Raw genomic sequence first — 17,141 nt, 5'->3', positions numbered from 1 at the left:
AGTAAGTTGGTTTGCTCAAGATCACTTACTTGTCAGAGGTGGACCCAGATCTTCCTCCTGGACCAAACCAATGCTCTTGCCCTAAGTGCACAGCCTCCATGTCAGAAGACAAGACTTCACAGCGTACAGTGCCAACTGGGACAATGCGTTCTGACTGTGTGACCCAACGAACAATTGTTCTATGACTCTGATTAATGGGGGCAAGGTCATTTTGACTATTTCAGAACCCAAACTTAGATTTTTAGAAGTTAATGTCTTATTAGTGTTTTTTTTTTAATGGAACCATCAGCAAAATGTGTTTTATTGTGTACCATCCATTGTCTTTGTAAGCCTGTTTAAATGAAGGTTTATTGATAAGGGTTAGAATCTTTAATTCCTAAATTAGATTATCTGGGTTCTTTTTTTTCCAGTGCTATGATAGCAACTGACTTCTCTCAGATATGCTCACAAAACTTCAAGGCTACAAGGAAGCTGGCTTAGTCAAAAGAAAGTGACTTTCCCTTTGTTACACATCCCGAAGTTGTGAAATACAGTGTACCTGGTAGAGAGAGGAAGTGCATTGTGGAAAGAGTATGACTTTGAAGTAGAACAGATCCAAGTTTAAATTTAGACCTACCTTTTATTGGCTTTATAAATAGCCATTTAGCTTTATAACCATTTAACCATTTAGAGTCCCGGTTTCTTAGTTTGTCATCTGTAAAACAGTACAACTTCCGAACGTGGTCACATAAAGGAAAGAAATGTAGTAACATGCCTAAATCACCTGGCACACAGCCGGGTATTTAACAAATGGAAGCTATGATTCTTAACTGCAATAACAGTATGGCATGTAACCCTAGATCAAAAAAATATTCTTAGTCTTCCAAATTGTTTGAAAAGATGGCAATAGCTCCTTGAGGACAAGATATTTATAGATATATGCTGGGAAGGGCTTTCTCTGAAGTATTGTTAACTTAGGTTATGGGACAGTGAAAATAGCCCTGAAGCCCTGGCTGGAGAGCTCTGTTGGTTGGAGCATCATTCCATGCACCAGGAGGTTGCAGGTTTGATTCTGATCAGGACACGTACCTCGGTTGCAGGTTTGATCCCCTGTCAGGGCACATATGAGAGGCAACTGATCAATGTTTCCCTCTCTCATCCATCTTTCTCTCTCTTTCTCTCTCTCCCCCACCCCTTCCTCTCTAAAATCAATAAACATCTCCTCAAGTGAGGATTTAAAAAGAAAAGAAAATAGCTCTGGAATTTCAAGGTGGGGCCCTCGGTTGTAGTTCAGGGCCAGGTCCCTCACAGCAAGCAGTGTGGCTTGGATAATGCACTCAACCTGGAGTTTGTTTCCTCATTTGAAAAACAAGGCAAGTCCCCACATATCTCGGCTTACAGACAAAGCCCTCTCCCACTGAACGGGGTCTCCTGGTAAGCAGCTCCCAGGTCTTTGCATCCAAATGGACCTGCTCCTCTCATCTTTGCTACTAATGTCACTTTAGTAACACATTATTAGCAGTTGATGAGATGCTATTTATATTTTCTTTGCATTTAACCTTGTGTTGTTAATGCTCTGGGAAGCTGATCTGAAGTGATTAACAGTCTGAAGTTGAACATGATCTGACAACTGCTCTGTCTCAGCATAAAGGATGAGAACCTCAGGTAAAGACACCCTGAAACCCGCAGAGCCGCCTTTAGACTTTCTTACACCAACAGAGCCAACAACTTCCAAGAGTGACAGACAATGAGGAAAAGCGACAAGGGAAAACAATACATTTATTAAGAAGCATGAAAATGCAAAAACATATTTATAAATAAATGTAGTTAATTTACCCAGTGAAAAAATAGCTAAATTCCAGGAGTAAACTGGATTTTATATTTGAAATGGTTACATATTTGATCTCTAATAATTTCCCCTCTATCATGATCTCTCAGTAGCAGCATTTTACAATGATCGTAGAAAAAGCTGTTAACAATGATTATCATACAAGGGGAAAATTTTCAACAATTTTCTTTAAAAATAATCCAGTGCAAACAAATTCAGATTATAAGGGATACAATAAGACCCGGGCTTATCTTCAGAAAAGTATAAAATAAAAATCCCAAACATTTATTCATTAAGAAATGAAAAGGCAAACTACATTTTGATCATTGAAAAATAATACATATGGCTATTATAAAACATTCTCAACCAGTAATTGCAATAATTACACTTATAATTCAAGTACTAGTATTCAATAAACATTCAAATTCCCATTAAAGTAACACCAGATACGGTCATGTGTGGACGATACTTCTTTTTGATTTACTATTACAACAAAAATCATGTCAACAGGAAGCAAGTGACTCTTTAAATACTCTATTTTTTTAATCTGTAAATGATTTCTCACAGTCTGTATATTTTATCTGTGAAGACCCAAGGACCATTTTACAACAGCTAATTAAGAAGTACTTTTTATAAAATAACCCTTGATACTAGAGAAACAAACATTCCCACACACATTTAGCTTTAAAAATAAAAATAACAGGACAGAATCAGTTTTCTTTGGCAAGAAGTTGTGAAATCCTTACCCAATGTTGGTGTGCTATAGTAAAGACACTATCAAAGCACTTCTTTGGCATTTACCAAAGAGCTATTTAATCAGCCAAAAACATTTCATAAACTGGTACCATGATATTAAGGCAGACCTTATGTCAAAGTTGCACGGAAATCAACATCATTTTCTTGATTACTGCTGTTAATGGGTCTTCCTTCAAAAAGCTCCCTTCTAATTTTGGCCTGAATCTCAGGCTTTAATAAAAGTTCTCTTATCTGTTTCACTTTGGACTTCAGAACCATTCTTTCTTGATGCAAAGCTTCCTTAATTAAGTCCCGGATTCCAATACGTCTCTTGCCTACAGAAAAAAAGATTTATGAAACATTTTACATACGAACACCAATGAAAAACATTAAATGTGGCACACTGACTTATCAAAAGAGGGTTAAAAAGAAACCTTTAAAATGTTGCCCACGTTTTTATAGAAAAGGTTGCATTTTGCCAAAAATATATTATTTACCTGAAACAAATTTGCTGTAAATAAAGATCACTGCATAGTGACAGCAGACGTAGGACAAACATAAAACGTTACAGACTGACTATATGTATAACCTCAACAGTGATTATTTTAAACTTAGCACTTGTTAGCTGTGTGTGTGTGTTGGCCTCAGATAAAGTAGTCAAATGCCCTGCTAAGCAATATAAACGGCAGTATTCCAATTATGGCAAGGCCCTTCCACAGCCTTTGAGTCCATGAGGCATAACCCAAAGTCCCCTCTCCCCGGCCATGGCTGAGGGCAAGTGAAAATTGGACCATTCTTCTTTCATAAATTAATTTTCTCTGCTAGTCCCAGCACTCCGTTTTTCTTCTGTTGAGTTTCAGAAATGCAAACACATTGATCATGAAAGCATCAGGCAACCTCCACAGACGGGACAAGAGACACTTCAACAGCACGTTGCAAATCAGTCCATCAACTCAGCAGAGGGGAGCAGGGATGCCTCTCACGTAGTAGCGGGGCCTGCCTGCCTTTGGGTCTCATTTCCTGTTGTTGTCATTGTCAGTGCCATTCCTACCAGCCTCTTCAGTTTTCACAGAGTTCCCATCCCCTGGCTTGTTTTTGTTCTGTGTTTCTTCCAGATACTGCTGGACAGCCTTGAGCACTGCATTCTCCACCAGCCTCTTACTGAGCTTTACCAGTTCAGCATCATCAGGCTCACTTCCATTCTTATCACCTACATTCCACAACAGAGAAGAGAGGTCACTGAGATCATACTGCCATAGAAACCCAGCATGCATGGGCCGGCCAGTTCACTTAAAAAGGGCAAATGTCCTTCAATCTGGTAAATTAAATCTACAAATCAAAGAACATTGGCGTGGCTTTTCATGGGGAATTTGCAGAAGCAGAAGACTGCCTATTCCTGAAGACTTCAGGTTGAAAAGTAGTTCATAAGCCCCAGTCTAAAAATATTCTACCTATAATGCTGGAATTTTCTCATTTCTACACGGAATTTTTGTTTTTCTCTTATCCAAGGCCAATTGCTGCTATTGAAGTTCATGTGCCCACCACCTGGAGCCTCAGACATGAATTCACCAACTAGATCTGTGTCCGCCTCTCCTTCTCCACTACTAAATGCCAGGGGATCAAGATTTCCCTATCAGCTAACTACTTAGGGTCACTGATTTTATAGTGTTTGCCTGTCAGTTGGTTGTTAACTAACTCTTAGCACTCATAAAACTAATATTCTTTTTAATCTCAGTGCTGTCACTAGAATTTATAAAATAGGAAACTCTTCAAGGAAGAGTTAGGCTTATGATAGTAAACTAGAAGATGTTGATATTTCATGGCCATTTTGTTTTCCTGTTAGCAATGGTCAAGGTTTAATTACTCTCTTTCACTTTACTGTAAAAGGGCTGGTTCTCGTCTATTCTCATGCTATGCATTTCCCACTCACTCTCTTCCTTGTCTCCCTTCACTGAGGAAAAGCACAAGGGAGCTCATCACTCGTGTCCATTCAGTCTCTCAACTCTTTCCACTGAGCAGTGGACTCAGAAAGGCAGATGACTGGAGGCGAAGATATTTGAGCACCTAAATATCTTAAGCAAATACTAACAGACTTCAGAGGAGTTATAGACAGCAATACAATAATAGCAGGGGACTTTGATACTCCACTTGCAACAATGGATAGATCATGTAGACAGAAAACCAGTAAGGAAACACTGGATTTGAACTATACTTTAGATCAAATGGAACTAACACACATACACAGAACATTCCATCCAACAGCACCAGAATATGTATTTTTCTCAAGTGCATATGGAATGTTCTCTAGGACAGACTATATGTTAGGTCACAAAACAAGTCTCAGCAAATTTTAAAAGACTGGAATCCATACTAAGTATCTTTTCTGACCACAATGGCATGAAACTAGAAATCAGAAAGATGAAAACTGGAAAATTGACAAATATGTAAAAATTAAAGAACACATTCCTAAACAACTAATGAGTCAAAAATACAATCAAAAAGGAAGTAAAAAATATCTTGAAATAAACAAAAATGGAAACAACATCAAAACTTATGGATATAGAAGCAGCAGTGCTAAAAGGTAAGTTAAGAGCAATAAATGCCTGTATTAAGAAAAAAAGGAGTATAGTCAATAATATTATAATAACTTCATATTGCATCTAGTTACTAGACTTACTGTGGTGATCACATCATAAAGTATATAAATGTCAAATCACTACATTGTACCCCTGAATTTAATATAATATAATATTGTATGTTAACTACACTTAAATTTAAAAATTAAAAAGATTTCAAGTTAACGGACTAACTTTACATCTCAATGAACTAGAAAAACAAGAACTAAGCCCAAAGTTAACAGAAGAAGGTAACAAAGATGACAAAGATCAGAGCAGAAATAAATGAAATATAGATAGAAAAACAATTTAAAAATCAATAAAACTAAGAGTTTTTTAAAAGATAAACAAAATAGATAAAAACTTAGGTGGACTTTAACAATAAAAAAGATCAAGTACTAAAATAATAAAATTGTAAGTGGAAGATGAGACATTATAACTGATACCACAGAAATACAAAGGATCATAAAAGATTACTATGAACAATTATATGCCAACAAATTAGACAACCTAGGAGAAATGGATAAATTCCTAGAACATACAACCTTCTAAGCTGAATCATGAACAAACAGAAAATCTAAACAGACCAATAACAAGTAAGATTTATTATTATCAGTAATTAAAAACCTTCCAATAAACAAAAGCCCAGGACAAGATGGCTTCATAGGTGAATTTTACCAAACATTTAAAGAAAATTAATGCTAGTTCTTTTCAAACTCTGCCAAAAAACTAAAGAGGAGAAAACACTTCCAAACTCATTTTATGAAGTCAACATTACTCTGATACCAAAGCCAGAAAAGGACACGACAAGAAAAAAAAATTCTAGGCCAGTGCCCTCATAAATTGAAATATAAAAATTCTCAACAAAATAGTAGTAAACCAAATTCAACAACACATTAAAAGGATCATATGCCAAGATCAAGTGAAAATTACCACTGGTATGCAAGGATGGTTCAACATATGCAAATAAATTAATGTGATATACCATATTAACTCCAGTTAAATAACAGAACTGTATTTTGGTCTAATCCTACTCACATCAGGTCTATGTATTTTTCATAGACCACATTAGACCTCTGCAGTCACATAACCAGTGCTTCTGTGATTTCTCTTGGTCCACAATGAAGTATACCTGTTACTTCAAACATTAAAAGATTTAAAACAGAAAAATCTTCCCATAGAAAGTTAATTTTCTTTTTTACAGCCAAGTAATATTTCATTGTGTAAATGTCTCCCTTTGCAGCAGTATGGCTACACCTGGAGAACATTATGCTAAATGAAATAAGCCAGTCAGAAAAAGGTAAATGCCATATGATTTTACTCATATGGAATCTAATGAACAAACTGAACTAACAAACAAAACAAAGACAGACTCATAGATAGAGAGCAGGATGACAGCTAAGGGTCCGGGGTAGTGTAAGGGGTGGAGGGGTGAAGCAAAAAGGAAAAAGGACTCATGGACATGGACAGCAGTGTGGTGACTGTGGGAGGGACTATAAGGGAACTAAATGATAATGGGCAAAAAATACAAAAAAGATTAAGTCAAAAAAAAGGATAAAAACAGTTAATTTTTCCCTTTAACTTTCCTATTTGTTTATGCTTTTACTATTATCCCAAGTCAACTAAGCTCAATAAAAGATTGTAACCACCTTTGACTACGATCTTTCCCTCAGCAACTCAATCATCAAGTCTTATCTATGTGCATTTCTTCAATGTATCTGATAGAACCTTTCTAGATTAATAGTTCTAAAATATCTCTTTTACTCTTCCTTGTCTTCACGAGAAAAATTAAATTTGTCTTGCAAGGCTTTCCAAAACTCACCTCTATCACCCACCATTGCTACACTTCCATTGTCAGCTTCCAATATCTTCTCAGGAGCCTCTACACCATTCCCTATTTCTAGATGGCACTCCCTCTCTCTCATAAATTAAAATCCCACCCACACCATGAAGCCTTCCCTGACTAACCAGCTAAAAGTGATGAACTTCTACTTGATTCCAATAGCTCTGACTGCATGTACAGTACATGGTCATTTGGTCATTCATTCAAATATGCACAGAGGACCTACTTATCCACATGGTTATTCTAGCCTATGGGGACACTGAAGAGAACAAAAAATAAGTCCATTAGTTTTCATAATTTCTTACAAATTATAAACATTATGTATTAATGCATTTATTTAAAAACTACTAATTCAAGTTTCTAAAGACATAGTAGTCTTAAGTGCAAAGACTGTGTCCTAGGTTTCTCAATTATCTCCTACTCTGCTAATGTATGACACAGTTTACTAAACATAATACGGGCTCAACAATATTACTCTGTCAAGTGAACTATTGATTCAAGTCCTTGCAGGCAGTACAGCATTTTTTAATGTTTCTATCTTTCTATAAGGATAGCCCCCATGGCCAGAAATTTAGATTTAATATGAAACTTAAATCAAGAGCACAGAATTCCAAAATAATCCAAATATCCATTTAAAAATGTCTATCAACTTTGCTTGATGAACCTGATCACTATGACAAAATATCCAGCCTATGGGGCAAATACTATCGGCTATAACAAACTCGTTAACCAATCAACAAAATAATACAGAAAATTTTATAAATGAATCTTCCATATCAGTACTAAATCCTAACTTCACCTTCCGATCTCCACAAACATCCTTAGACTCTCAATGTTGGCCGAGGGAAGAGTCTATCGGAAGGCTCATCACAGAGCCCTGCAAGAATGCAGCAAATCAAAAAGTGTGTGCATCTTCATTCAAATGTGTTCACACTTTTAACAAACTTAATTCAATGTCATTAAGGAGGTATCTTAAGTTAAAGTTATACTGTATTTTTCTCCTGCTCACTATTGAATAAAGGTACTTGTCTCCTGCATTGACCTCTAAGATAAATAACCGCATTCATTTTACCCGAAGCCTAGTTAACAAGGTACATAAGTTACCTTTTAATATTCCAACAAAAGTACACATGAAAACATTCCCAATAGTACATATTAAGAGTATGCAGCCAACTCTTGATAAAAAACATAATTTTTTGTCTACTTGGGTTATTTAATATCATAACTACTTAAACTGACAGATTAACCTTTGTCTTTGGCACTGTTATTTTGTAAATCTCCCCAGAATACCTTTGATTAATTTCTTAGGAGAATACTAAAAATATTTTTAAAGGTAATGAAAAAATTCTGTTAAGTCCACTAAACACAGCACTATCCCTAAAAAAGAAAACTTTTGTTCAAAACAAACTTAAAGTAAGCAATTCCACTCTCTTAAGAGTTGAAACATCAATCCATGGTATTATCCATACTTGTGTCTTTGTTTATATTACCTGATTTCTAATACCAACCCAGTGCAAGGATAAAATTTATTTTTGTGGTCAAAAACAAGAAAGTAAGTGAACTTCTTTCTGGCAGCAAAAATATTTTTCTACCTACTAAGTTGATTTAAGGCAACATGAATGTGGCTCAGCTGTTGTTATGTGTGATCTAACACAGTAACTGAAGGGCCCCAGAAATCATTACCACCCCCACTTACCACCAATAGCTAGGTGCCTATTTGTCCTGACAAGAATAAATCATGCTAATATTTTTAAAAAGGAAACAAAAAAATATTCTTTACAATGCCATGTAAGACTAAGGGAAAAAGTGCCACGATATTAAAAGTTTTCACTTGTCCCAATAGAAAGCCCAGCTAATTATTTTGTGGATATCAACAAACTGATTCTAAAGTTTATACAGCAAGGCAAACAAACATAACATAATAGCCAAGACAATATCGAAGAAGAAGAACAAAGTTGGAAGACTGACAGAAGCTGACTTCAAGATTAACTATAAAATTATATTAAGACAGTTTGGTATTGGCAAAAGAATAGGTAAATATATCACTGGAACAGAATAGAGGGCCCAAAAATAGACCCACACAAACATAGTCAACTTATCTTAGGAAAAGGAGCAAAAGCAATACAATGAAGTAAAGATAGTATCTTCAGCAAAAGGTGTTAGAACAACTGGACATGCTTGTGTGAAAAATAAACCTAGACACAGACCTTATACACTTCACAAAAATTAACTCAAAATGGACAACAGACCTAAATATAAAATGCAAAACTGTAAAACTTCTAGAAGATAATAGGAGAAAACTTAGATGACCTTGGGTATGGCAATGAATTTTTAGATGTAAGACCTAAGACATGATCCATGAAAGAAAAAATTGATAAGCTGGACTTCACTAAAATTAAAAATTTTTGTTCTGTGGAAGACAGTGTCTAGATAGTGAGAATACAAGCCACAGAATGGGAGAAAATATTTGCAAAAAATGGATCTCATAAAGGACTGTTATTCAAATATGTAGAGAACTCAAAATTAAACAATGAAACAACAACAACAACAAAAATAGAACAAAGAACTTCAATGAAACAGAATAGAGAGCTCAGAAAGAAACCCACACCTATATGTCAATTAATCTATGACAAAGGAGGCAAGAATGTCCAATGGGGTAAAGACAGTCTTTCAATAAATGGAGATAGGAAAATTGGACAGATACATGCAAACAAAGAAAAAAGAAAAGAAAAGAAACTAGATCTTCTTACACAACATACAAGAATAAAATTAAAATGGATTAAACACTTAAATGTAAGACCTGAAACCAAGTAAATCCTAGGGGAGGGAAAAACACAGGCAGTACAATCTCAGACACTTCTCACAGCAATGTTTTTTCTGACATATCTACTTGAGCAAGGAAAACAAAATTTAAAAAAATCAACAAATGGGACTATATCAAACTAAAAAGCTTTTATATAGCAAAGGAAACCATCAACAAAATGAAGAGACAACCTACTGAATGGAAGAATATATTTGCCAATAAAATATCTGATATAGGGTTAATATCCAAAATGTATAAAGAACTCAGACAACACCAGGAAATCAAACAACCCAATCAAAAAGTGGCAGAAGACCTAGATAGATAACTTCTCCAATGAGGACACACTGATGACCAACAGACATATGAAAAGATGCTCAACATCACTAATTATCAGAGAAATACAAATCAAAACCACAATGAGATACTACCTCACACCTGTCAGAATAGCTACCATCAATAAGTCAACAAATAAGAAGTGCTGATGGGGATGTGGAGAAAACAGAACCCTAGTGCACTGCTGGTGGGATTGCCAGTGGGTGCAGTCACTATGGACAACAGTATGAAGCTTCCTCAATAAATTAAAAGTGGAGCTACCTTATGACCCAGCAATTCCACTTCTGGGTATATATCCAAAGAAATGCAAAACACTAACTCAAAAGAATATATGCACCCACATGTTCATTGCAGCATTATTTACAATAGCCAAGATATGGAAGCAACCCAAGTGCCCACTGACAGATACCTGGATAAAAAAAGCTGTGGTACATTTATACAATGGAATATTACTTGGCCATAAAAGGAATGAAACCTTACGTTTTGCAACAGCACAGATGGACCTAGAGGGTATTATGCTAAGTGAAAAGAAACCAATCTGAAAAGGCTACATACTACATGATTCCAACTATATGGCATTCTAGAAAAGGCAAAACTACGAAGATAGTAAAAAGATTAGTAGTTGCCAAGGTTTAGGGGAGGGGGAATGAATATGCGGAGCCCAGGGAATTTTTAGGGCAGTGAAAATACTGTTGGATGCCATAATGAAGGATACGTGTCACTTATACATTTGTCCAAACCCACAGAAGATACACCACCAAGTGAAGTATAATGTAAACTATGGACTTCACTATGGAGTCATTACCATATATTGATGTAGTTTCATCAATTACTAGGGCTTCTCTTTTTCAGTTCTGTAATATTAGTTCTCTTAGTCCAAACTATGATCCACAGTGTTCCCAATACAATTCCTACCATAATGGTGGTGTTTCTTATTGGAAACCTTGGTGAGGTAATGGAACTACTGGTGGTGATATGACAGAACTTTGACTGTGTGCGTAAGGAAGAAAATGCATGAGATATATATGAGCTTGAAATCCAATTCTGCTATTTTCTATTTGCACAACATTGTTCACAGTCGCTTCAACCCTAAATATCCCTTCAATGGGCCACTAATGAGGACAGCATACCCTGCATTGCTGCTGTAAGCATCAGAGGTAAGTTATAAGAAGTGTCTAACATCGTGCCTGGAACACAGTAAGCCTTCCAAATACGGTAGTTATTTTATCAGTAGATTTTATACATGTTTTATGGTTAAGAAGAATGAGCTCAATGCCTAATAAATACCAATCATTAGTTTACTCACTTTATTAAGTGTAACTCTGTTGCTGAAACCTATTTCCAAGGGGCATGTGCTCACTGTGGCTTGTTCTGTTTGCTTGTTTTACCTTGTATTGTTTATAGATTCTTAGGTGCTTTTCCACATCATAAACTATCTCTATAAAGCATGGTGGTTTCCTCCCTGAATTCTGATTCCTGTATTTGTTCAGGTTGAAATGTAAGGAGTTCTAATATCCCTGACTGTTTGCTCAGAACCACTATATGTCCTTCTGTGCTGCAACTGATGTGCAAGTTGCAGTTTGAACAGTGATAAGAGAAGCAGACAATGCAAACACAAGTCCTGGTACAGAGAAGTAGCAACAGAAGTATAGCTATCACTGGAAAATTATTCTCATGAAAAAGAAGAAATATGGTTTCAAACATGCCAAAAGGATAACTTTTCATGCAATCATGGTCTTTGGCAGAAAAATTAGGCCAGAAAATAAGCATTACTTCAAATCTTAAAATTATTTGTTCATGTATGTATTATCTATTAAGAGACTTTTACATAAAACTTAAATGTATTACTAGCTGGAATTAGTTTTCCCTTGTTTGGCTAACACTCCTGTTCATGATAATATATACTTTTCTTTCTAGGCTGATATTCCAGGGTAGGAGTTGGTTCAAGCAGAAATAAAGGTCACTTTCCTGCTCTGAGGCAATGTTCACCAAGGAAGAACAGCAGCATAAATGTTGCCAGCAATCTAATCTAGTTAAATAAATCATAGTTGTAGATATCACGCTACCTCTTCTACAAGCAATAAGGACACACACACCCTGATCAGAAGGCTCCACAGGCTCAGAAAATCCCCACGGTGCCAGGTCACTAATAGCAGTAACAGAAATGCCTCTTTCCATTCACTTAAATAACACTTCACATTTTTCAAAGTGCTTTCAGAAACATTATCTTATTTGGTCTTCAAAGAAAGTTTATGAGGTAAAATAAGTGTTATTCTCCCCATATTACAAGTGAGAACAATGAAACACAAGAGGTTACGTAAATTGTCTAACATCACACAGTAGAGTGATGGGAATCAGTAGCTCTCACTCAAAATCAGGAAAATTAGTTCCTCCAGGGCACCCACCCTCAAGCAGACCCCCCACAGCTCTCTGGTGCACCTTCATCCTGGGGGGATGACGTACACATATGAGAAACACCTCTTAATTTAATGATTGATTCACTGGAAAAGGGGAAAATTCAGGAGGTTTCATTCTCAGATTGAAATTTTTATGCTACATGAATATTGATTAATGCAGCACAACCCCTTTCTTCTACCTGCCTTCTTTCCTTCCTTCCTTCCACCCTTCCTTCCTCCCATCTTTCCTTGTATGCACACTCACTTTGCTCTCTGTGAGAAGCACTGTTGCAATGAATACAGAAATGATTCCCACGTGGGCCCAACCTTTAAGACACCTGCAATTTAGTAGTGGCCTGTCTGGGTAACTGCAGAATTCAGTCTCGTATAAAGTGACCGATGAGGTGAGAGGAGAGGGACGAGGCTGGAAATGTACACAGAGGGGAGACTATAAAGATTCCTGGAGGACATAGTGAGAAGTCTGCACAACATTTGTTTATCTGGAGCACCTATTATGGTCAAATTATGCTTCCACATTCTGTGATACACACAAATTATTAAGGCTTCTCTTTAAGGAAATACTTATTTCAAACCATGAGGTATAATGTTAAAGAAAATTAGATTTTTCAGAACACAGATAATATTTTAAAATGTAAGCTTGGGTCTCAGAACATTGCTACTATTTTTAGGAAAACATCAGATACACCACTAACCAGTGATTTTACTTCATTTTGTTTTAGGTTCAATGCAAATAACCAGTCATTAAGCTTAGTGAGAGACACTAAAATATAACTAAAGTGTAATCAAGAGCATCATAAATACTTTAAATATCATAGGATGGAAGAAATTGTACTTTCAAAAATTATTCAAAACATAGCTCTCTCTAACTCAGCTGCTTAATCCTAAACCAAACCCTTTTTGGATAAGCATGTAGAATGCATTTTATACCATATAAATTTCAATCTATTTATTCAATCAGCCAACACATAAAACTGGTTAAAGTGCCAGTGTTTGTTTTCTTTGATGGGTTCCAAAACCTAATTTTTAAAGTCTGACCATGAAAAGCCAGGTGCATAGGACCATTTGGTCAGTGTATTTGCCTTGTGAATACTGAGCAATCTGTGAACTGATTCTACTGGGTTTTATAAAAGCCATAATATTGGATCAAATAAAGAATGTGTAATGCTTCAGTGAAAAAACTATGTAATGCTAAAGAAAACTTAAAGATGAATAACCATTAAAATGATATTCAGAGAAAACTTAAAATTTTAAGTCATCCATGGCCATGAATGTAAACTGAAAAAAATACCAAAGGATCTCACTTGTAAGTGGAATCTAATGAACAAAATAAACTAACAAACAGAACAAGAGGCACCGAAACCTGGCACAGACAGACAGCTGTCTCAATGCAGAGGGGAGGAGGGGGCTGGTTGAAAGAAGGTGAAGGAATTAGCCAAAGAACACAGATGCATGACCCATGGCCATGGACAACAGTGTGGGGATTGCTTGAGAGAGTAGGGGGAGCTAGGAAGGAGAGGGGGAGAAATGGGGAAAAATTGGTACAACTGTAATAGCATAAACAATAAAATATAATTTAAAAAAAGAGAAGATGGAGACATAGGTAAACACAGCTTTCCTCCTTTTGCAACCACATCCAAATTATAACTAAACTATATAACAACCATCACTCAGAACCATCAGAAATTGAGTTGAATGGAAGCCTGACAACTATGGAACTAAAGAAACGACATCCATCCAGACTGGTATGAGGGTCGGAGACAGACACAGAATAGGTTGGTTCCACATTCATGTGTGGTGGATAAAAATTTGGGAGGAATATCTTGGGAGTGAGGAGTCCCAGCCCCACACTAGGTCCCCAGCCCAGGGTTTCAGTGCCAGGAAGATAAGTCTCCATAACTTCTGACTGCAAAAACTAGCAAGGATTGAGTTGGTAGAGGAAACTTATGGAGTACCAAGCAGTTCCTCTTAAAGAACCTACACACAAATTCACCTACTCAGACTCACTCCCTCTGGGCTCCATCTCTGGGGTAGCAACTTGAAAGGCACTAGTGGCATATGGGAAGGAACAGAAGTATCTGTATCAAGGCAAGAGCTAGGGAACAGCTTTTTCTTAGACAGAAAGGCAGGCAGAAGTCACTGTCCCTTTTCTGAACCATCCCCCCACAGAGCTACAGAGCCACCATGCAGGAACCATATCAGAGTTTCTAACAACCTGGCTAACACAGTTTGTCCCACTCAAAAGATTCCCTGAGGCTCCACCCCACCCATCTTATGGGCCCACCCAAGCTGTTAACAGCAGCTTTTCCATTAGAATGGTTGGTCTTGGCTCATGCTTTACAACTTCTGAAATTATTTCAAACCAGCAACAGCTGGCCTCAGTAAGCCCCCAGCAAACCCCTAGCCCCCATGCCTCTTGCTAGGTGGCCCCAGGCCTGTCACTAGCAGCAGCCAGCCTAGATTCACAGTTTGGCTTTTCCTGGGCATCTCCAAGCCCAGCACAAGTAGCAGCCATCTCAGATTGCTGTATAGCTCAGGCATTGTGGGCCCAGGCAGAATACAGGAGGTGGCTGACCCTGGCCTTTACCACCCAGGAAACCACAGAGCCTGCACACCCAGTGGACAGCTACAAGCCACATCAGAGTACCACCACTCTTCCCATGAACAGTGGATCCTCCACGAAGGGTGGAGGTTGGTGGTCAGTGGTCACAGCCGGTCCTTGTGGCTGACTAGCCTGGGTAAATCCTTCCCATTGACCTGCCAACAGCAAACAAGGCTCAACTATAAGATGATAGTATACTCAGCACACATGAAAGGTATACCCCAAGTACCCAGCTTGGGTAATAGGAGAGGCTGTGCCACTGGACCCTACAGGACACCTACTACAGTAGGCCACACTACTAAACAGAGAGTCATAGCAGCCCAACTGATACACAGAAACAAACACAGGGAGGCTGCCAAAATAAGGAGACAAAGAAACATGGCACCCCTTCTGAAATGAGAGTACAGATCAAAACTCCAGGAAAAGAAGTAAACAAAACAGAGATAGCAGTCTATCAGATACAGAGTTCAAAACACCGGTTATAAGGATGCTCAAGGAACCTAGTAAGGGCTTCCATGGCATAAAAAAGACCCAGTCAGAAATGAAGGATATACTAATTGAAATAACAATTTACAGAGAAACAACAGTGGAATGGATGAATTTGAGAATCAAATCAATGATTTGGAATGTAAGGAAGAAAAAAAAAAAACAACCAATCAGAAAACAAGAAGAAAAAAGAACACAAAAAAACAAGCATAGTGTAAGGAGCCACTGGAACAACTTCAAGCATTCTAACATTCACATCATAGGGGTGCCAGAAGAGGAAAAGGAACAAGAAATTGGAAATCTTTTTGAAAAAATTATGAAAGAAAACTCCCCTAATCTGGTGAAGGAAATAGACATGCAAGTCCAGGAAGCCCAGAAAGTCCCAAATAAGATAGATGCAAAGAGTCCCACTCCATCATACTTCTTACTTATGATAATTAAGATACATCATAATTAAAATGTCAATAGTTAAAAATAAAGAGAGACTCTTAAAAGCAACAAGAGAGTCTTTGGGAACTCCCCTGTAGGGTAACTAACTTCTTTGAGAAATCCTTTAGCTGATTTCTCAAAGAAACTTTGCAGGCTATAAGGAACTGGCAAGAAATATTCAAAGTTATGAAAAGCAGGGACCTATAGCCAAGATTGCTCTACCCAGCAAAGCTATCATTTAGAATTGAAGGGCAGATAAAGAGCTTCCCAGACTAGAAAAAACTGAAGGAGTCCATCATCATCATCAAACTATTGTTATACAAAATGGTAAAGGGACTTATTTAAGAAAAAGAAGATCAAAACTATGAACAATAAAATGTCAATAAATACATATCTATCAAGAATGAAATCTAAAAAACAAACTAAGCAAACCAGACGAAAAGAGACAGAATCATGGATATGGAGAATGTTTTGATGGTTGCCGGATGGGAGGGAGGTGTGGGAGAATGGGCGAAAAGGTGAGGGGATTAAGAAGTACAAATAGGAAGTTACAGAATAGCCGTGGGGGTGCACAGTATAGTATAGGAAATGGTGTAGCCAAAGAACTTACACGTATGACCCATGGACATGAACAAGGATGTGGGTTTGCCTGAGGGAGTGAGGGGTGCTGGGTGGAGAGGGGCAAAGGGACAAAAATTGAGACAACTGTAATAGCATAATCAATCAAATATAATAAAAATGAAAAGAAAAATAAATAAGGTCATCTATGACCATTCTTCCAGGCACATGATAATAAGGAATAAAGACACTGAGCACATTTTCAAAAAACTGAAGCTTGGTAAACTCATAAATGCATTGCTTTAGCTTCAGGAGCAATGACTGAATAAAATAATTTAGTACATACTTTTCTTTTCTCAATGACCTAACACAATTCACTAGAGGATTCCAAAAAATATTCAGACAAAAGTCCAATAGTTTTAAAATTCTCTTTGGTGATAGCTACTGCTCATTAAAGTTCTTTGAATATGTGAATTCCTACCACAAGAAATTAAATTAGCATTTTCGCTTGTTGAA

General features: G+C 37.0%; 1 protein-coding gene across 6 annotated transcripts in view; it reads right to left on the bottom strand.

Annotated features, from left to right (window-relative positions):
• Window positions 1–1,738: 1,738 nt before the first annotated feature.
• Window positions 1,739–17,141, bottom strand: part of AKAP7 (A-kinase anchoring protein 7) — a 104,141-nt gene continuing 88,738 nt past the window's right edge. For 4 of the 6 annotated variants that reach the window (XM_045843807.1, XM_045843806.1, XM_045843811.1 and 1 more), the window contains one exon: window positions 1,739–2,877. In XM_045843807.1, coding sequence (XP_045699763.1) covers window positions 2,672–2,877 — 206 coding nt within the window. In that variant the 3' untranslated portion in view covers window positions 1,739–2,671. Of the gene's footprint in view, window positions 3,753–17,141 lie in introns of all 6 variants that reach the window. The other 2 variants (XR_006786196.1, XM_045843808.1) reach the window with 2 other exon arrangements.

The sequence above is a fragment of the Phyllostomus hastatus genome, unplaced genomic scaffold (genome assembly GCF_019186645.2).
Source record: "Phyllostomus hastatus isolate PE091 unplaced genomic scaffold, TTU_PhHast_1.1 phas_contig_40, whole genome shotgun sequence".
NCBI lineage: Eukaryota > Metazoa > Chordata > Mammalia > Chiroptera > Phyllostomidae > Phyllostomus > Phyllostomus hastatus.
The sequence above is the reverse complement of the archived record's forward strand: the minus strand, read 5'-3'. Positions and strand labels throughout refer to the sequence as shown.